Source organism: Marmota marmota, unplaced genomic scaffold (assembly GCF_001458135.2).
Source record: "Marmota marmota marmota unplaced genomic scaffold, marMar, whole genome shotgun sequence".
Lineage (NCBI taxonomy): Eukaryota > Metazoa > Chordata > Mammalia > Rodentia > Sciuridae > Marmota > Marmota marmota.
This window is the reverse complement of record NW_026000164.1, coordinates 19,010,290-19,031,707: the sequence shown is the minus strand read 5'-3', so window position 1 is coordinate 19,031,707 and position 21,418 is coordinate 19,010,290. Positions and strand designations below refer to the sequence as shown.

The 21,418-nt window shown below is 41.2% G+C and overlaps 1 protein-coding gene and 1 long non-coding RNA gene across 5 annotated transcripts in view; one reads left to right on the top strand and one right to left on the bottom strand.

Annotated features, from left to right (window-relative positions):
- Nucleotides 1–21,418, top strand: part of Mkln1 (muskelin 1) — a 329,639-nt gene that overhangs the window by 141,857 nt on the left and 166,364 nt on the right. For 2 of the 4 annotated variants that reach the window (XM_048786922.1, XM_048786921.1), the window contains exon 2: nucleotides 1,402–1,566. The exons of 1 other annotated variant lie outside the window; for it this stretch is intronic. In XM_048786922.1, the coding sequence (XP_048642879.1) occupies nucleotides 1,547–1,566 (20 nt within the window). In that variant the 5' untranslated portion in view covers nucleotides 1,402–1,546. Of the gene's footprint in view, nucleotides 1–1,401; nucleotides 1,567–20,893; nucleotides 21,041–21,418 lie in introns of those variants that run through there. One more of the 4 variants, XM_015493823.2, reaches the window with a different exon arrangement.
- On the bottom strand, nucleotides 11,615–20,858 carry LOC125611644. The gene is made up of 4 exons (XR_007341884.1): nucleotides 19,884–20,858; nucleotides 17,540–17,609; nucleotides 15,526–15,597; nucleotides 11,615–13,164 (listed from the first exon to the last, which is right to left on the bottom strand). It is a non-coding gene; the product is annotated as an uncharacterized LOC125611644 (long non-coding RNA).

Genomic DNA, 21,418 nt, shown 5'->3' with positions numbered 1-21,418 from the left:
CAGTACAGCCGTAGCAACTGGGCCATCCTGTGGGCTCTTTGACAGTAAATATCTCTTGCTGGACTGTGATTATCTGCTGTTGCTGCGACTCTGCTGTGGCTGCTGTTGTTCTTGGTACTTGCTATTCTTTTCTCTGTCTCACAGCTTCTACTGCCTCTTGGTGTCTGCTGCCACCTGACTTCAGCTTTCTTCCTTCCCTCCCTGCATCTTCTAGCTTCTGCCCCTGCTAACAGCTGACTCCCTCCAGTGGATTTCATATTCTACTCCCTGAAAGGATCCAACTGGCTTGACTGTTCACCATCAGGTGCAGGCTACGGGGCAGAGCTTTCTAAACAAACCATCTCATCAGCATGGACTTGATGCCCAGACAGGTGCCCCCTCCTGGCCTGCGAGGCTTTGTTTGGGATGGCAGAAGAAGATGATACACAATTCAGTGTCCAATTAGAAACCCCTAGAAGGGATTATGGGTGGGACAGGCATTGTGACACTTGTAGGGGAGAGGAGTGGGTTATCAAAATCCACAGGTGTATTTGTTGTCCACATCAATAGCAGAAAAAGAAAACACATATTTAGGGAAAAGTAAGCTTCCTAGGTTAGCTGGTGGCATAAATCAAATAGAGGAATACAATAGCTGGTTTGATAGCTGCAGATGTAGGTCGAAAAAGCGCATGGAAGGTCCTGAGTGCCTGGCTTTTGCTGTTGTCATCTGAGGTTAGTCTTAGAGGGCACTTTAGGCATTATTCTATGGGCAGTGAGAGGTTACTAAAGGTTTTAGAACATGTGGGAACAAGATAAATTCCGTTCTAAGACTATTTACCTGACGGTGGCAGTGGTATTCAGGTTAAATCAGGAGTGGAGAATGTGAAGGCAGAAAGACAAATTAGGAAGCAATTATAATAGTCTAAGTGAGAATCATGGGGACCCAAACCAGGACAGGCCTGGAAAGGAAGAGGAAAGCTAGTTCAAAACACTCAAGAAATGAAAAGATTTGGGGATTTGGGAGCTTGGTATCTTTTTAGTGCCAAGGACTCTTTTAATTATTTTTCTTCCAAACAAGTTGCACTTTTTTTTATTGTTTTGAGATGAAATATTTAAATTCCCCTCATAATATGGACAATATTACCTTCAGGTATTCCTATCTTTTGAAGCACATTCTTTTATTTTTTTATTTCTATGGGGCGCTGAGGATTGAACCCAGTGCCTCACACATGCTAGGCAAGCACTTTACCACTGAGTTACAGCCCCAGCCCCTTGGAACATATTCTTAGGAGCTTTGGCTTTGAGCCAAGAAGATGTAGGAAGTGATGGTTGCATTGGGAGAAACTGAACCTGAATATTTTAGCTCATGTTTTCTAGAAAAAATAGAACTCAAACCAAGAATTAATGTAATGTTTTATTTAGGAGATGCAATCCCAGGCAGTAAGAGGGAGAGAAAAAGGGAAGAGAGACAGAAGAAGATGGGAAGCGGCTTTATGATGCTTTGGTCATCGGCAGAAGGCAGTAGGAACATCTGTGCCACCATATACAATACTGCCAGACGAGTGGCATGGCCACACCATGCCTCAGGTAAGTACTCAGAGGAGAAAGGACAAGGAACCATCTTCTTGATGCCTTCTCATCTACTTCCCAGTGGTCCAAGTTCACCCCCAGTAGGAAGGACTTTCCTCATACTTTGGGTCCTGGCCCCTGTTCTCACTGTTAGTCTCACAGCAAGCCGTACCCAGTGCTCTGTGGTGTGGCTTTTAATCTCGGTTGAGGGAAGAGTGAGAAACCAACATGCTGGTGAGCGCAGCTGGGGGAGAAGGCCAGGCAGAAGAGTGGCAGATTTGGTAGCAGGACTCTGTGGGCCCAAACAGAGCAAGTCAGCTGCAGCAGTGACTGAGACAGAATAAGCAACTCAGGATTTGTGAGATGGTGGTGAGAGCATTTGATGAGGCCTCCAGGATGTAGCTGATAAACTGAGAGAAGAAGGCGAAGGTGGAAACTTGCCGTTATGGAAATTCACTCTAGAATCACTTGAAGTTATGAAAATTCACTCTAGAACGATGGAACCACGCTAGAAAAATCGTGTTTTTGAGGGTTCCAGAGGAATCATTCATATGCCACAGAGGATTGTATTCCTAGACAGCACAGCTGATGAGTGGGAACATGGGCTTTGGAGACCAGCAGAGCTATGCTTGAGTCACACGATGTATACTTTGACCATTTAATGTTTCTAAACCACCATTTCCTTGCCCATAACATGACTGAGGCTGATACTAGGTAACTCATGTTCAGGAATACAGAAAATGCTAAATAAATTGTGACTATGATGCTCATTAATATGATTCTTAGATGACTCTGTAATCTTCCCCAACCTTCTCTTCTCCATAAGGACGCTACTGTGCTAATCCTAAATGTTCCTTAAATGGGGCGAATTGCTGGAGCCTGAGTCCTTTAATTATTCTCAATGGCATTTGCATCAGGATCACTCCATATTCAAGGTCATGGAGCCTCAGAGGGGCTGGTGGCCTAACCAGGGTACTGACACATTATTCCCTAAGAAGGTAGCAACATTAACCCATCACCTTTGGCATATAGATAGGACATATCTTAAATGGTCCATTTGTTCTTATACTTTTTTCCCCTTCCCAGTAGGAAAAAAAAGTTTGTAGACAAAACTGTGCTTTGAGGGCTGGGGTTATAAATCAGTGGTGGAGCGCTTGCCTAGCACATGTGAGGTACTGGGTTAGAGCCTCAGCACCACATAAAAGTATATAAATAAAAGTTATTTAAAAAATCTTAAATGAAACAAAAATACTTTGCTTTGGTGCCCCCAAGAAAGCATCACTGAGTACATGATTGTCATTAGAATCATGTAATAGAGGTTCTAGAGAGACTTCAAAAATAGGAGATTATGGGGCTGGGGTTGCGGCTCAGTGGTAGAGCACTTGCCTCACAAGTGCAAGGCCCTGGGTTCGCTCCTCAATACCACATAAAAATAAAATAAAATAAAATAAAGGTATTGTGTCCAACTACAACTAAAAAATAAATATTTAAAAAAATAGGAGATTACCTTATGTATGGTAATTGATAGGGTACAGATCATATTTTCTTTGTTCCCATAAATTAAAACCTTTTAGAATCTATTAGAAACATATTAAATGCCAAGAGTAATATATACCTAAAATATGTAAATACTTTGAAAATTTCTGAAAAGACAACAAAAATGCATTTCCCTCTTCTAAGACCCATACCATTAAGGGTAAATGCCATATCCTCCCTTCCCACCCAGGACCTCTCCCACCCACACCGCACTCTGACACTGAACCCCATCTTAGCCCTAAACACCAAATCTTTACCCAATAGTCCTCAGTGACCTATGGGATCTAATCCTCACCTCTCAGACCTCACCTCTTACTACTAAGAAGAAACACAGCATCCTCTGGTGCTTAAAGGCATCTGTCACTGGAAACAGACCACTCAGTTCCAAGCCTAGCTATATCACAAAATAGCTGTATGATTTGGGGGCAGTTATTTAACCTTCCTGTGCCTTAGTTTCCTCATCTGGAAAAGAGAAAATCAGTATCCATATCCTATAGGTTTTGGGAGGCCTCCCTACTATTTTTTAAGTGCTTAAAATAGTGCCGTTAGTACAGGCTATTTGAAGTGTTTGTTAGATAAACAAAGTACTTCCCCTCCTCCACTGCATTCCAGGCACACTGGCCTCCTTGCTGTGCCTCCAGCAGGCCAAGCACACTCCTGCCCAATGGCCTTTGTGTTTATTGTTCTTCCAGATGGCTACATGACCAATTGCCTCACTTCTTTCAAGTCTCTGCTCACATATCACTTTTTAAATGATGTCAATCCTATTTAGAATTGCAATTCTCTGTACATTCCCTGATTTGTTTATTTTCCTCATTTGCAGTTGCCTATTTTTAGCACTCTATTTAATTTGCAAATCTGTTTATTTTTCACCTATCTCCTCCAACTAGCAGGCAGGGATGTTTGTTTTATTCTCTGATGTATTCCAGGTGCCTGGAACACAGTAGGTGCTCAATATTACAGTCATGGGCCACCTAATGACATTTTGTCTAAAAGTGGACTGCATATATGATGTTGTGTCATAAAATTCTACCACCGAGTGACATCACAGTGAGCTCTAAATGTGTAAGAACGCTTTGTAATGTTCACTCAATGACAAAATTGCCTAACCTCCCATTTCTTAGAATGTATTCCATCGTTATTTGTGGGACAAATGAAACCCACTGTTTCCACGTGGACAAAAGTTGGAGTTTATTTTGAAGACTGTGATTTTATAAATGAGCTTCTTTTTTTGAGGGGGCCGACCTGGGATGAAACTCAGGGGCACTCAACCATTGAGCCACATTCCCAGCCCTATTTTGCATTTTACTTAGAGACAGCGTCTCATTGAGTTGCTTAGTGCCTTGTTTTTGCTGAGGCTGGTTTTGAATTTGTAATCCTCCTGCCTCAGCCTCTGGAGCTGCTGGGATTATAGGTGTGTGCCACCGTGCCTGGCTATAAATAAGCTTCTTTAAAAAAAATTTTTTTTTAGATGCTGATGTTTACATGTGGTGCTGAGAATTGAACCCAGTGCCTCACACATACTAGGTAAGTGCTCTACCACTGAGCCACAACCCCAGCCCCATATGAGCTTCTTAATGTGCGTGTAACATGCTAAAGATCTTCCTCAAAGTTGTTCCCTTATGTTGAATAGACATGATATTCTTCCTATAGTTTTTTTTTTTTTTTTTTTTTTAAACTGGGAAAACTCAGGGCTTTGCACATGCAAGGCAAACACTTTGCCACTGAGCTAAATCCCAGCCCCACCTTTCTACAATATTAAGAAAATGATTAATGAACTGTTTTGTTGTTGTTGTTTGTTTCTTGAAAGATACTTAAAGGCAAACTTTAGCTGAAACTTAGGTCAAATTACCTTTCATTCCTAATGAGCACCTTCAGAATTAATGAGATAGATGAACTCCTGATTAGTTGCTGGTGGACCGAGAAGTCATAGCCTCTCATCAGGCTACATAACAGAGAACTAACAGCAAACTAACAGCACCTACTCTCTGTCAGGTAAGCTGCTAGGCTCAACCTATGAGGCAAATGTCATCATCGCAATAGCAAGATAAACAAACCAAGGCTGCAGAGGCCCAAATCACATACCCAGTAAATGACTGAGTCAGGATTCAAACCATCAGTTACCAAAATCCATGCTCTTTCCAGTATCTCACTTTAAGTCTCAGATTTCTGGGCTGGGGTTGTGGCTCAGGGTAGAGTGCTTGCCTAGCATGTGTGAGACACTGGGTTCCATCCTCAGTACCACATATAAGTAATAAAAAATATAGGTACATCTACAACTAAAAAATATTTTTAAAAAGTCTCAGATTTCTCATCTGTAATATGTAGAAACACTACTTATGCACAGAGTTGCTGTGACAGTTACAAATAAATACATGTAAAGCAGAACACTCAATAAATGACAACTTTGATTATGGCTATACATTAGGAATGACAATGTGACCTATCAGCTTGGGGAACAATCACATAACTTCCGGGAGGAAAACAAGAGCCTGTCTTAGCTGGATGACAGAAATGGGTCCTGTAGAAGTGGGTGAGTTGGAGCGATCACATTCAACATTTCTGTTTTAATTTTTAAATATTGAAAAAATTTAACAACTTATTTGTTATTTCTTTTACTAAGAGTTGACCTTAGGGACTCTCACTAGTCAAGTTTTGAGACAATTTGATCATGAAAATGTTGTTTGTATGGCTGTATAAAAAGAATGGTTGCAGGGCTGGGGAAGTAGCTCAGTGGCAGAGGGCTTGCCCAGCATGCATGAAGTCCTGGATTCAATCTCTGGCATTGAAAAAAAAAATGCTTGTATACAAAGCAAAAAGTCGTGAACATAAATGATTCTAAAAATGAAGGAGAGAAGAAAGGAGGAGAGAAAGATGAGAAATAGGAAAAACAAACCTTCTTCTCTTTGGAAAAATGCCAGCTAATAAAAGTTGAAGAGACAATGAAACTTTAAAAAAAAAAAAAAACACAGTTGTGCAATCTGCAAGGTGATAACTAATGCAAGCAGGGACCATCAGTGGATAGTAAAACCACTGAGTGAAGGTGATGGGCATTACCGGTTGAATTATCTCCTCCCCCACCCCCAATTTTGATATCCTAATCCCCATAATATGCTTTTACTAGGAAACAGAGTTGATGCAGATGTAATTAGTCAAGAGGAGGCCATAGGGAGTAGGGCAGGTTCAAAATGACTGGTATCCTTACTTAGGGTAAGTGGCCATATGAAAACACAGGCACACGAGAGGATGCAGGCTGAACTGCTGTGCTGAGGCTGCAAGCCACACAACGTCTTGGGCTACTAAATGCTGGGAAAGGCAAGGAAGACTTTGCCCCTACAGATTCCAAAGGGAACACATCCAGCCTTCAGACAATACATTTTTATAGTTTTTAGCTACTCAATTTGTGAGTACTTTGCTACTATGGGCCCAGGAAGCCAAGACAATGGGGAAAAGGACTGACACCATGCACCCAAGTATCACCCCACATGATGGAAAAGATAAGGATTTCCATGGAAGACATTAGTCATGACCACTTAACCAAGGATCAAACTTTTAACATCACTAAGAATGGGACAACACAACACTGTATACATGCTGGTATGGCGCAATAAGAGGACTCAGTATCACTGTGATAAATGGATTGCAACAGGAAGTAGAGTGTATTTTTCTACGATTCCACTCTGGGTTGGCTTTGTTACTTGCTTTTGCCAACATAATGCTGTTGAGGTGACCAGAGTGCCTGGTCTAAGCATAGGTCTCAATAAATGCTCCCCCTTTCTCATCTCCTGGCCTCCCAGAAGGTAGCTCATTACACAGTAGTAACCAACTGGTATAGTCATCTATTTAATATTCTTGCTATTAGTTAAATGGAAACTATTCCTGAGGAAATAATCAGAAAAAATTACCATGTGGGACAATCTACAAAACAACTGGCTTTGATGGTATAGAAGGATTAGAGTCATGAAAAACAACAACAAAATTGCGAGCTGGTTTTAGATCAACTAGATGTGTTGGTCAGCTTTTCGTTGCTGTAACCAACATACCCGACAAGGACAACTTAGAGGAGGAAAAGTTTATTTTGGCTCATGGTTTCAGAGCTTCAGTCCATGGATGGCTGACTTTGTAACTCATTCTGGGACTGAGGTGAGGCAGAACCTCATGGCAAGGCATGGTAGAGGAAAGTGGCTCAACTCAAGGCAGGAAGGAAGCCGAGAGGTGAAGGGGCTGAAGTGCAGATGCACCCTTCCAGGGTACGCCCCCCCAGGGACCCACCTCCTCCAGCCACTCCCCACCTGCCTATAGTGACCACCCAGTCAGTCTATTTAAACTAGGATCAGGTTACAGACCTCGTGAGCTGATCATTTCACCTCTCAATATTCTTGCACTAACACAGGAAATTTGGGGGGACACCTTGTATCCCAGTCATAACACTAGAACATAGTTTTCTAATCTTGGCATTAATTGACATTTTGGACAGGTACTGCTTTGTTATGGGAGGCTGTGGATCATAGGATAGTTAGCAGGCACCAGTGGTCTCTATCCACTAGATACCTGCTATGGGCTGGATGAGACTTGTTACTCAAAGGTGCCTGTGTTGTAAGGTTGGTGATGTTGAGAGGTGGTAGAACCTTTAAGAGGTGGGGCCTAATGAAAGTTGATTAGTTCATTAGTGGCCCTGGCTTGGGAAGGGATTAATGAATGTAATGCTTGCCAGAGCCCAGTTAGTTCTTGCAAGTGTAGGCTACTATAAAGCAAAATGGCACAAGGGTGATTGGTCTTTTCTGTATATTGGATTCCTTTTTCTCCGCCATGTTGAGATGCTGGCAGCGTGGGGGCGCTCATCCGAGGTCAAACACATAGGTCTATATGATCTTGGACTTCTAGCCTCCAAAATTGTGGATCAAACAAATCTCTTTTCTTTATAAAGCGTCTACTCTCAGGTATTTTCTTATAGCATCAGAAAATAAACTAATACAATGCCAGTAGTCCCCCTAATCATGACAAAAATGTCTCCAGATGTTGCTAAATGGCCATCTCAGGACACTGAATTAGAGAGACAGAATCGAATGCAATGTATGGACCTTGTTAAGATCTTGGATCGAAGAAAAAAATGCCTATGTAAGGCATTTGGGAAATTGAGGACATTTAAATACAAACTTAAAAGATTATTGTTGAATCATTATTAACTTTCCCAGGCCTGAGAATGGTATCATAGTTATATAGGATGCCCTTATTCTTAGGAGATGTATTATATGTTCATTATTTAAAATGAACTATCAACTGTAAGTATTTTCAAATGCTTCCATAGATAAGAATGGCTATTATAGAAATAGAAAAGGCAAGGGTGAAAAATGTTAATTGCTGAATTGAGGTGAAGGATATAGGGGCATCTAGTGAGTCATTCTTTCAACCTTTGTGGGTTTGGAATTTTTCAGAATAAAAGCTGCGGTTGGGGAGAGAGCTCATCACATTTCTACTACCTGACTCCTTATTAATCTAATGTGTTGCAAGAAGCAGTCTGTTCTGAATTAATCTGAGCATTCATTTGGTGTTGCCTGAACAATAAGCTAGCTCAAGCCAGGTGTGGGGGCCTGGGGCTGAGGCAGGGGGCTTCTCCCTGCCTGAGGAACTTTACATAAACTCAGCTTCCCATGGAACCCCTTGGCCTCCTTTCTCCCCTTGTGTAATATCCCACAGAACCCAAAGTCTAGGTGCTGGGCAGCTTTGTGTGCGTTTCCCAGACAACTCTGGCACCAAAATCCAGGCTGTCTGTTTGGTGCCAAAATAGCCGGATTATTCCTTCCACTGATAAGACTGTTCTCGCGCTTGTATATACAAAATAGAGACAAAAAGAGGGGAAAGTACTCTTCCATGGAACTTAACCAGATTTTGTGAGGCCAACTAGTTCCCTGGGGACAATGGGAGGAGTCTTCTCTTTCCACAGGGAAACCAAATTTCTTCATCTATACCGTGTGACGTCGTGGAATTCAAATCAAGCTACAACTGCAGAGAGACCCAAATCAAGACTGCTTACATTTAAAACACAGGCAAAGCTCAGAAACTAAAAAAGAAAATGCTGATAAATGCATCTGTGTGAAACACTTAAAACTTTCATTTGGTAAAAACAAAAATGATGACAAGAACAGCAGCAAGAAAACACGGTCAACAGAGCCAAGGATGAACGGCCCAATAGAAAAAATTATCTCAACCCAACAGAAAAGTGCATATTTATTTATCACACAAAGAAAGCGTACAGTCTTACCAGGATAAAATAATCAGAAAAACAGATAAAGAATATGAATAAATGTTTCATAAAGAAAACATGAAAGGCAAAAATTACTCGGAAAAAATGCTCATTTTCATTAGTGCTTAGAAAAATGCAATTCATGACAGCATGCTAAAATTTTTTCTATGAGAAAAAGTTTAAAGTTTGATAAAATCTAATTTTAGCAAAGTTATAGTGGAACATACACAGTGGATGGAAATGTGAATTGGAACAACTTCATTGGGGTTACAATTTGGGAACAACTAACCCAACTTTAAATATGCTTACATTATAATCCAGAATTTCATAGAAAGGAATTTATCCTGCAAAGTCATACAAGTTACCAATGATATGTATATAAAGATATTCATAGAAACAATATTTATAATAATGGTATAAGTGTAAAAATTAAATATTCATGGATTGGGGTGATGGTTAAATAAATTCACGGCATATCCAATGATTCAAAGATCTATATGTGCTGACATGGAAATATTTTTGATACATTATCAAGTGAATAAAGTACAGGGCACATATTATACAATATGCTTTGTGCTAAAATCCTGTATATATTATATATCCTTCCATGGAAAAAATAGACAAGAAATAGTTATCAGTGCTTACCCTATGATAAAAGTGGGAAGGAAATTTTTTCCCCTTCCATTTTAAACCATTTTTGAAGTTTTGGTTTATTTTTATTAAGATCATGCCTTACTTTTCCAGTTAAAAATATACAGATTGTGCTTTATAAACAACTTTTAAAATGTCAATCAGTGTCCCTTTCTGATAAGTTCGTAGGAAACATTTTCATTACAGTAACAAGATAAGGATGCGTGGGGGTTAACTTGCTTTTAGCTGAAGATGCAAATATGTAAATGATAGGAGCCACTGCAACTAGGAGTATAATTTTCAGACTCTCAAACCTAGGAAGGTCACATCGGTGCAGTTAGCAAGCTCCTTTAGGTCATGACCCTTATGTGGCTCAGGCCCAGCTTTCAGCAAGACTCCTATTTGGAAAGCCAAAGTGGTCCAGCAAGGAAAAGTAATGTGATAGACATTTTCTTTCCGCTTCTCTTTCTTTCCCTCTCTTTAGAGTTTCTTTAGGAACATAAAATTAAATATATAACCAGGATTCAAAGATACTGAGCTATGGGAAATTTTTGCAAAGGTATTTCACAAATACACAACGTCCATGCCTGACTGCTCCTCCTTAAAGGTATTCATCGGAGAGAACAGCCTCTATCAGGGGAACATTTTTTTGTTCTCAGTGAAGTGGCACATTCAGTTCCTGGTGCAGGCTCCCTTAATTCCTATTAGTCATTTCACAGCTGTATCTTGGGAAGAGAAAATCTCAAATACTTTTGGCTGATTTCACAAGTAAACTAAAAACAAGGCCTTCACAGTTCCCGTTTGTTTACAATTTTCAAGTCAATAAAACATGTCTGTCTTGGTGGCTGTTTCTCCTGAAGATTTTTAGTTGTGTGCTGATCTACCTACCTGCCTTCCACTGTCCCCGTGTACCTAGGTTTGCTGCCATCATGTTGCAGGTGGATGCTAGGCCACCCACCCTAGTTTGTAATTAAATTGATGATGCAATTTTTGTTTGGCGATTTATGACTCTAAGGTTATTCAGGGACACTGTTTAGAAACATAGGTCAACTACCAAGTGAGACATCAGATCTGATCATAGGTTTGCTATTTTTTCGGTTGTTTAGGGACATTAGATGAATGTACAAATCTGTTATTGTAGCGTTGCTATGAATACTGAAGATGCACATACGGGGATCATTATTGTAGATTGGTTTGTGACAGCTGGCCCTGATTTAGTTATTTCCTCAAGAAGACACTTTGAACAATTATTGAAATGCCTCCCCTCTGTAATTACAATAATAATGATGATGATTTTGCAACTGAATATGCAATTCAGGGTGTATGCACTCAACTACTGTTTTTAGCTTGTTGCTCTTTCTACATTGATGTCAGCTGCTGCTGTCAGAATTATTGGAGAACACAGAATCATTTTTCTATTGAGGGTCAATGAACTACATGAAAAAAGTAACCTAGGGCCAATATAGGAAGTTATTAAAATAATTATTATAGGGCTAGAAATGTGGCTCAGTGGTAGATTGCTTGCCTAGCCTGTGTGAGGCTGTGGGTTCTATTCCCAGTACTGGAAAAAAAAAAAAATATATATATATATATATATATACACACACACACACACACACACACACATTATGGTTTGTATTTTATGAGCATTTTTTATCTCTTTGATGAGTGAAATATATTTTCAGTACTTATCTGCTTTTAAAATTAACAAAATAGCTTAATAATTATAAATATCTGCCAAGGCCTTTTTTCTGTGTTAATTAAGGAGCTGTAAGGGAAAGATGATAAAATAGAGAAGAAAGTTGTGTGCTGTGGGAAGAGAATAGAGAGTAAAAGAAACCGAGACAGATACAGAAAGAACAGGGAGGCCCAGATAGCAGTGGAGGATGAACCAGGAGTGACAGGAAGGACACAGAAGGACAGTGATGAGCCTCCAGAGCAGGTGAAGGAGACAGCCGGGTAGGAAGAGAAGGGGGAGGAGAAAGATGGGTACAGAGGAGGAGAGGGAAAAGACAGAGACGCTTGGAGGATTTCTTTTTTTAAGTACTTGTTTGCTTTGAAGACCGTGTGGGATCCCTGGAGCATGGCGATTGTTCTCTCTGAAACACGATGAACTCCTGTTCACAACCCTTTATGTCACTGTAGAGCTGGTGAATGAGGCGGGAAAGTCAACATGGACACCTTTGAAAGTGATGTCCAAGCTGGACATCCTGGTTTCCTGATGCTGGCTCCTTGGGAGAAACTGATAATGGAAGAATCCTGATGGAAGAAGCAACTAGCAGCTTCCTGTCTGCTCATTCTAAGGCAGGAAGATTCTCAGCCTTGGCTGTACATGGAAGTATTTAGAGGATGTTCAAAACAATACATCAAGGCCTAAGCCCTACCTCTAATATGAAATTGGTTTGGGGTGTGATGTGGGAGTTGATTCCAATGCTGGGCTAAGAGTGAGAACTGTTACTTCCGGGCTTCACTATTGAATGTGCCCTCCAGAGAATTCCATTATAATGCTGGCTAGTTTTTGGCCTATGAATGCAGTAACCCAAATATTAAGTTGGATAAAATTAAGCCAAAGGTCAGAGCTTCTCAAACTTTGTGCTATGTATTTAGTAACTGCCTTGCTATTAATTGGTTGTGTAGCTGGGAAGAATGGGACATTTAGAACTTATTCGAAAATGTACACGTAGAAAATAAATCAAAATTATCAACATGATAAAAAAGCCCTCTATAAAAATTTGCATTTGAGAAATGATTTGATTCCAACAACATGAGGGCATCTGGTATATTTTTGATGGCAAATTTCATTTGACCTCAGAGTGATCTCGCATGTGGAAGAATCAGGAGACATGGTTTGCTTCCCATTTGCTTGTTTGCTGTAGTCTTCTTGCTCATCTCTTGCTGACCTGGGCAGCTCTGTGTCCCCTTGCTGCCTGATTTGCCTTCTAGGTTCCCCATTCAAGTGTGGAGCTGTTTGGAATCTGCTATCATCATTGAGCTCTCTTATCTCTGTCGCTCTACAGTTCCCTGTGGTTAGTAACACCGAGACATTTAACCTGCCTATCACCTGTACTAATATTCTTACAGGGAACAGGTAGAGGAGGAAGCTTTCCCAGTTAGTCTGGTCCTTTCATGCCAGGTAATATATTCATGTTTCCATTTACAGTGGCTTTTGGGAGCCAAAGCTCCTAATCCAGAAGGGATTCTGACACCTTGGATTTGGAAAAAAAAAAAAAAAGAAAGAAAGAAAAGAAAAGATTACTTTTACAAACCCACAGGGGAAAAACCTGGTAGAACTATGGGATTATTTCTAGATGATTCTACTATATCATAGAGATAGCTGTCATTCAGCTTATATTCAGCCTCTGTACTTACAAGGATAATGCTACTTCTACAACCACTAGTATTATGGGTTTTTTTTTTTTTTTGCCATCCCCTTCTGAATATATATTACTTCTTTTAGTATCTGACTATTCACCTAACCTCCTTAGTAGCCAGGTATATTCCCAGAACCTGGCAAATGGGAGGTGCCTAATAAGTGTTTATTGAATTAATAGATGGGAGTTTGAAGCAAGCAACATGAATCAGAGCAAACAGGATGAAGTGGGGGGGGGGGAAGAGGAACTAGTTTTACCTTATTCTTCACAAGACCAGGCTGACCCTCTGGCTGTGGTGATGGAAGAAAAGCATAGAAAGGTCCCGACTAAACAATCTCCTTAAACTAAACATTTCTACCCAGAGGGCTGGGATACTCTTTTTTTTTTAGAGCCAATGTCACTCTTCCCCAAAGGCCTTTTAATTTCAAATACACTAGGAATCAGTGTTAATTGCTCTTTTGAAATATCATTTTGTTAGCTTCATTTAGATGGGGTAATTTGCAAAGTAGCACCTAGCAGCTGACAGTTCATCCATAGCTGTGTGGTGTCCAGACGTTTCCTGGGATTTCTGCCCACCTCCTATGCAGCTGGCAGAATCTGCCAAACTAGGGTTTGTGCTCAACTGGAATTAACTTGGAACCAGCAAAGCTTTGTTGTGTCTGAGATTTTAAAAATACTGAAAGGGTGAAGACCCAGCCCCACTTAATCCAGAAAATAAAGGTGCAGTAACTTATAAATTAAGAATTAGCAGGTGCTGCTGCATGCCTGTAATCCCAGCAACCGGGGAGGCTGGGGCAGGAGGCAGTCTTAGTAATTTAGCAAGGCCTAAGCACCTCAGTGAGACCCTGTCTCTAAATAAAATATAAAAAGGGAGTGGGGATGTTGCTCAATGGTTAAGTGCACCCTAGGTTCAATACTGATACCAAAAAAAAAAAAAAAAAAAAAAANAATACCTGAGACCGGGTAATTTATAAGGAACAGAAATTTATTTCTCACAGCTCTGGAAACTCACAGTTCTAGAGGGTGGCAGTTCAAGATCAGTATGCCAGCAGGTTCAATGTCTGGTGCTGATCCAGTCTCTCTGCTTCCAAGCTGGCACCTTGTTGCTACATCCTCTGGAGAGGGGGAGTGCTTGTCCTCACATGATGGAAGAGATGGAAAAGAGAAGCCTAGCTAGTACCCTCCAGCCCTTTTATAACAGTGCTCATCCCATTCATGAGGGAAGAGCCCTGATAGCCTAATTATCTCCTAAGATCACCAATTCTTAATACTATTGCATTGGGGAGAAAAAACAAATAATAATATGCTGGAATAAATCCAGAGCTGTGTACATGAATGGGTAAAATAGGACCCATAATTCATTAGTCAGGAAAGAAAAATTTTCAGATCTAAGGATCTTGTTGTAACTCACCAGGATCACTCAAAGTTCATGGCTTCTTTAACAGCTTTTGGTGGTTAGGACAGATGAAGTACAACACAGTATTCAATGTGCAATGGTCAGAGCAAACTCTGCTTTAAACGAAAAAAAAAAAAATGGCCCTTAACAATAGTATTATTCAGTAGATGAAGCAACTAGTACCCATATGTTTGCTGTCTTGCCTAAGTCATTTATACACTGAGTTGTTTGTAGATCTGAGTCTGGAACCCAGGTCCTTAATTCTCCTTTTTTTAACCAGCATATTTCCTATGCTAATATTCTCATCAGGAACCTGTAGGTGGACAAGGATATTGCAGCTCCGACAGATTCAATGACAAGGTCAGCTGGCTGGTAGCTGGGAAGAGGTCAGAGTCTATATTTTTTTGTATGTGGCACCAAACCGTAAGCTGGTGTCCTCTGGATGTACGCTAGTACGGATGTAAGTGTTTCAATTACTGTTTGTTTCTCTCTGAAGCTCTTTTTCTCTGACCAGAGACTTCCTGACCCTCCTTCACACATGCTTCAAGGTCATAGCCCAGATCAAAATATTTACCAAAAAAAATAGGTACTTATAGAGAGGAATCTGTGCCAGCTCATTCCCTATGCCCTGTCTCCAACCAAGCTCAGCAAACCGAAGAAGGGATAAAATGGTCTTTGGAACCAGGCATTTTTAGGTTTGGATGCCAACAGAAAAACAGATGAGTTCTGTCTGATTCTCCAGCAGGCTGAGCCTGCTGCTGCTGCCACCTCCTGGGAGAAGACAAACCTTAGCTTCATACCTGGAGCTACGCTGATTTTCACCTGTGACTTGGGCAAAGACTCCATTGGTGCAGGGCTGAAATTCCTGGGTCCTAGATAATACAAGGCATATCTCATTACTCCTCAATCAAAACATTGGTATTCTTTGTATTTCATTTGCCCTTTTTTGGTAATGTTATGCTTAAAGAAATGATTTCAGACAACAATAACAAAGTTTGATGAGTCAGTATAGGAATGGGGAGAGTACAGAAATAAGATTGAGGCAGAACTGTTAGTTTTAGGAATATATCAGATTCCTTTCTTGGCTTTCTGAACCTTGAATCCTGAGTGATGTTAGGAATGCATACAACTGAGAATTTTATAAAAGAGAGGGTACACATGAACTCAGTGAATCCAAACCTCCTAGAGACTTGGTTTACTTGTGAGGCTGTTGTGAGGGTTGAGATAGTTAATATGTATAAGTTCTTGGTATGTAAAAAATGCTCAGTGGGAATTATAATGGAACAAATTTACTCTTTCAATCTCCCTTGTGATTTTCATCATTTACTGACCAAAAAATTGGATCAACAGCCGCATGCCTTTAATTCTGCCTAGTCTTTGGATTTACAGATGATCCCTAATCAAACTCCCCTTATTTGTTTAAAAAAAATTAAAAATAAGTGAGAAGCAATTCGGGATATACTAAGAGATTCAATTCAGGAAAGACTTCTTGAGTATCTACTATGTGTTAGCCTTAGAGGATTTAAAGAGGAATAATGCAGATACAGACCTCCAAATTTCCCATCAGGTGCATTAGGAAAAAAAAAAAAAAAGGAGAATTAAGGACCTGGGTTCCAGACTCAGATCTACAAACAACTCAGTGTATAAATGACTTAGGCAAGACAGCAAACATATGGGTACTAGTTGCTTCATCTACTGAATAATACTATTGTTAAGGGCCATTTTTTTTTTTTTCGTTTAAAGCAGAGTTTGCTCTGACCATTGCACATTGAATACTGTGTTGTACTTCATCTGTCCTAACCACCAAAAGCTGTTAAAGAAGCCATGAACTTTGAGTGATCCTGGTGAGTTACAACAAGATCCTTAGATCTGAAAATTTTTCTTTCCTGACTAATGAATTATGGGTCCTATTTTACCCATTCATGTACACAGCTCTGGATTTATTCCAGCATATTATTATTTGTTTTTTCTCCCCAATGCAATAGTATTAAGAATTGGTGATCTTAGGAGATAATTAGGCTATCAGGGCTCTTCCCTCATGAATGGGATGAGCACTGTTATAAAAGGGCTGGAGGGTACTAGCTAGGCTTCTCTTTTCCATCTCTTCCATCATGTGAGGACAAGCACTCCCCCTCTCCAGAGGATGTAGCAACAAGGTGCCAGCTTGGAAGCAGAGAGACTGGATCAGCACCAGACATTGAACCTGCTGGCATACTGATCTTGAACTGCCACCCTCTAGAACTGTGAGTTTCCAGAGCTGTGAGAAATAAATTTCTGTTCCTTATAAATTACCCGGTCTCAGGTATTTTGTCATGGTAGTATATGAATTGACTAAGAAGCATAACAGTTATGAGATACTTTCCTTAACAATGAAAAAACACTCTTTGCCCTCAGCCAACTGTATATTCCTTTGCCTGAAAATAAAAAATTCAGCTGTGTTTGTTTTGCTTTTTAATTCTAGTGGCCATTATTATTATTATTATCTGACAATGTCTTACAGCCAAGTAGTACTTTATAGTTTGTAAAATCTCTTCCCATATATCATCTCATTTGAGAAGAAAAGTGATATGAACAAACAGAATGGGCTTTTTAACCAAAGAGATTCTAGCTCTATCCCTGAACAGCTATTGGATAAGTTATTATATCAGTCAGTGTCCCAGTCTCTGCCTGAAATTTTTAAATCATACAACCAGCTCTTTTTCATTGTACAGGTGTTAGCTCATATATTACCATCCTAGAGAAGCTTTCCTTTACCATCTGATCAAAATTACCCTGGTTGGGCTGGGGATGTGGCTCAAGCGGTAGTGCGCTCACCTGGCATGCGTGCGGCCCGGGTTAGATCCTCAGTACCACATACAAACAAAGATGTTGTGTCCTCTGAAAACTCAAAAAAAAAAAAAAAAAAAAAATTAAAAAATTCTCTCTCTCTAAAAAAAAAATTACCCTGGTTTATCCTCTTTTTTAGCATTAAAAAATGAAAAATAAAATTATGTTGTTTGTTTATTAATTATATGTTGCACCACCAGAACTTAAGCTCCATGAAGGAACTCGACTGTTTACCCCTATCTTCCTAGCATCCAGGACAGGGTCTAGCATATCACAGGTTCCCAATTAGTCTTTCTTGCAGCAAAAGAAGGTGGACAGCAAAAACGCAAACACAGTTACTCTCACTGGGAAGTATTTAATATGAGAAGCCTACTGAGAAGGTCTGTGGGAGCTGATAAGATATCTGGGTTACTGGAGCCGTTGAATCACCATAACCTCTGTTGATCCCTGAAAAAAATGAGGTCCATTGATGATCCTCATGTCCTCTGTGAGAATATCAATATGTCCCCATCTTTGAAGTGAAAGGGAACTAGGGAGACTGTATAGCTTCTGTCGATTCCCAGGCCTTCCCTATGTGTCATTACCATACACTGCACCACCTATAGTCATGCTGCAAACACAGAAGAAAGATGTACCTCTAGGAGATCTCAAGGTATAGCTACTAGCAGCTTTCTACAGAGTTTGCAATTTTTGAGTCTTCAACTTTATCTTTACGATTATACAAATTTGAGCTCAGTATCAATACCTCTCTCTGGATTCAGGTTGACATAGGAATGTTTTAAATTATTTTACCATTTATGAAATTTGTGCTAGGAAAGACATGCTAGCTTGGGTCTTTATACTATGCCTGGCAGTCATACCACAGGGATACATATCTGCAGCCTGAGAAGTTTTGGCATTCTTTTCCCTTGGCGATGCACAAGTCTCTAATTCATGTTTTCTTTTAGCACATTCATTCATTCTTCAACAAATATTTATTTAGTATCTACCTACCTGCATAGTGATATAAGATACAGCTGTGAACAGGATACCCACGAGAGTTATCTTTTATGGAGAATGGAAACTAAAGAAGAAATTAAGCATGCTTGTTAAGCTAAGGAAGCAGAACTCAGGATGGTATGGTAATGTACCTAATCTCAAAATAGGTGATGAGGAATATATATATACATATATATTTTTTTTTAAGAAAGAGTGAGAGAGAGTGAGAGAGAGAGAGAATTTTTTAATATTTTATTTTTTAGTTTTTGGCGGACACAACATCTTTGTTTGTACGTGGTGCTGAGGATCGAACCCGGGCCGCACGCATGCCAGGCGAGCGCGCTACCGCTTGAGCCACATCCCCAGCCCAGGAATATATATTTTTATATGGAGGCCTGGGATCCAACCCAGGGGTGCTTCATCACTTAGCCACATCTCCAGCCCTTTTTATTTTTTATTTTGAGACAAGATCTCATTAAGTTGCTGAGGCTGGCCTTGAACTCGTGATCCTCCTGTCTCAGCCTCTCTAGTCACTGGGATTACAGGAGTGTGCCACCAAGCCTAGTAAAGATAGATTTTTCAGAAGAAATAATCTGATTAATGAGTAGGAATTAGCTAGAAAAATGGTGGGAAATATTCCAGGACTGGAGGGAGAGATTACATAGAACATACAGGCAACAATACAGCATGCTGGTTTAGTGTTGCTTGACAAGAGCGCTAAGGAGAAAGAAGAGACTTAAAGATTTTATAGATTTTAAAAAAGATTGCTCAGGAACCATAACTCTGTATCATGAAAAATAATGAGTTTACTTCCTAATGTTAAGGTAAGAGGTGGCATTGGCAAAATTTGGGCCCCAAATTAATTGGAGAGAGTCTACATCTTAATCTCATTCACTTTACATATTTCTTTTTCCCAAAGATAATCACAGATCATCTCTGGCACCAAACTCCTCTGGCCCTCTTCCACTGTCTCTCAGGCAGTTCCCTAATCAAAGTCACTGGGCTACAGTAATCCCTTAAGGATTAATGAACCAACATGGTGCAACATACAGAACACATGCACTATCAAAAGTTAATATATGTGACTGGGTGCAGTGATGCATGCTTGTAAACCCAGCTACTTGGGAGGCCTAGTCAGGAGGATTGCAAATTTGAGGCCTGGCTCAGCAACTTGGGAAAAAAATAAAAGGTTATTATACATATGACCTTTCTTTCTACTTGGCATTTTTGATGTGGCATCCTAACGGAGGCCTCTATTAAAATTTTCTCCCTATGGAAAAGGAAGTCAAGACAGGACTGGAGGAGTTTGGACAGGTTAATGATAATAACAGAAAAAATACAATTATTGACTCACCTGGATATTCATGGAAAAACTCTTTGAGTTTTTGCATCCGTCAGGTGAAGATGATGATATATACTATCCAGGTTTTCAGGAGTCCAACCTCTTAGACAATTAGTAACACAGACTTTGGTAACTGTAGTAGCTAAGCCAAAGAATAAATATGCCTAATCCTGATAAACAGGTACTTGATAGGAGCATTATTTAAAGTTGCCAAATATTTAGACCAAGTGTTCCTTTTGTGCTAAGAACTTGGGATGGTGTCCTTATGGTTTTCACAGAGCAAGGGCTGTGATTCCCTTTAAGATGACAAGGTCTCTTTTTTGAACTTTTTGGTCTCTGAACTTTTGGGTTTAACATTCTTTCTGAATTAAAATAGACAGATTTACCAACTGGGAAAATGATGACACAGCATCCCAACTCCAGATTTTCCTAGTCTGTGGGTTAACGTTATTTATTCCTGAGCAAACCAAGGCACAAGATTAGTAGGAGAGGGCTCACAAGAAATGTTTATAGTGAAGGGCATCACAGACTGAAAACGGATTACGAGGGTAGATTAGCATTTCCTTTACCTGTCTCCATCTGACCTGGGTACACGGTGACAAAGACTCACCCCCTGCCCCCACGCCCCGCAGGACAACTCCAGAAGGAAAAAGACATAAGACATAAGTGATTGCATTCCAATTCTCTTCAGTGCTGTTTCCTTAAGGGATTTACAAACTGGCTAAAGAGGTGGTTTTCAAAGTCGCGAGGGCGTCCCTTTTCCAAACCGGTTTTCTCCTTTTACCTTACTGGTTCATGACTACCATTTCTTTCTTTTCATAAAAAGTCCTTTGCGTCACTCCTCTAACCGAAAATCCCCGCAAGGGCTCACACCCCAGGACCAGCTTCGATCAGCCATCAAGGCGCGGGGAGTGTGGGTAAACCCTAGGATGAGACCGCTGACCTGCGCGCCCCGGCCTCGGGTGTCGGAGGAGGCAATGCGGGACGCGGCCCCTTTAAGAGCAGGCCCCGCCCCCACCCCGCCTCCCGGCGCGGTCGGCGGTCGGTGGCGGCCGCTACGGTGCTGACAAGATGGCGGCTGGTGGGGCTGTTGCTGCGGCGCCGGAGTGCCGGCTTCTGCCCTACGCGTTACACAAGTGGAGCTCCTTCTCCTCCACCTACCTTCCCGAGTAAGTGCCAGGCCCTGGGCTGGTGCTGTCCCGCTCGAGGGCGTATCTATGGCTGAGCCAGGGGTGCAATAAAGGGTAGTTAAGGCGAGAGGCCCAGGCGGGGCCTGTGAGGGGGACGCGCGGCCTTCGGAATCTCAGTCCAGCCGCCCAGAGCGCTGCCCGCCGCGGCCCCGGAAGAGGCCAGGGTCCGGGGAACGAGCTCGGGGTGGCGGCCAGGCGTGTGGCGGTCCGGGTCGGGCGCAGGGGACGCGGGAGCCCGGCGCTGCGCCGATATTGGGGGGGTCGGAGGCTGCCGAGGGTCTTGGGGGCCGCGCCCGGGGCCCAGGGGCTGGACTCCGGGGGCTCTCGGGGGCGGCCCGCGGGTGGGACTGCTCCGGA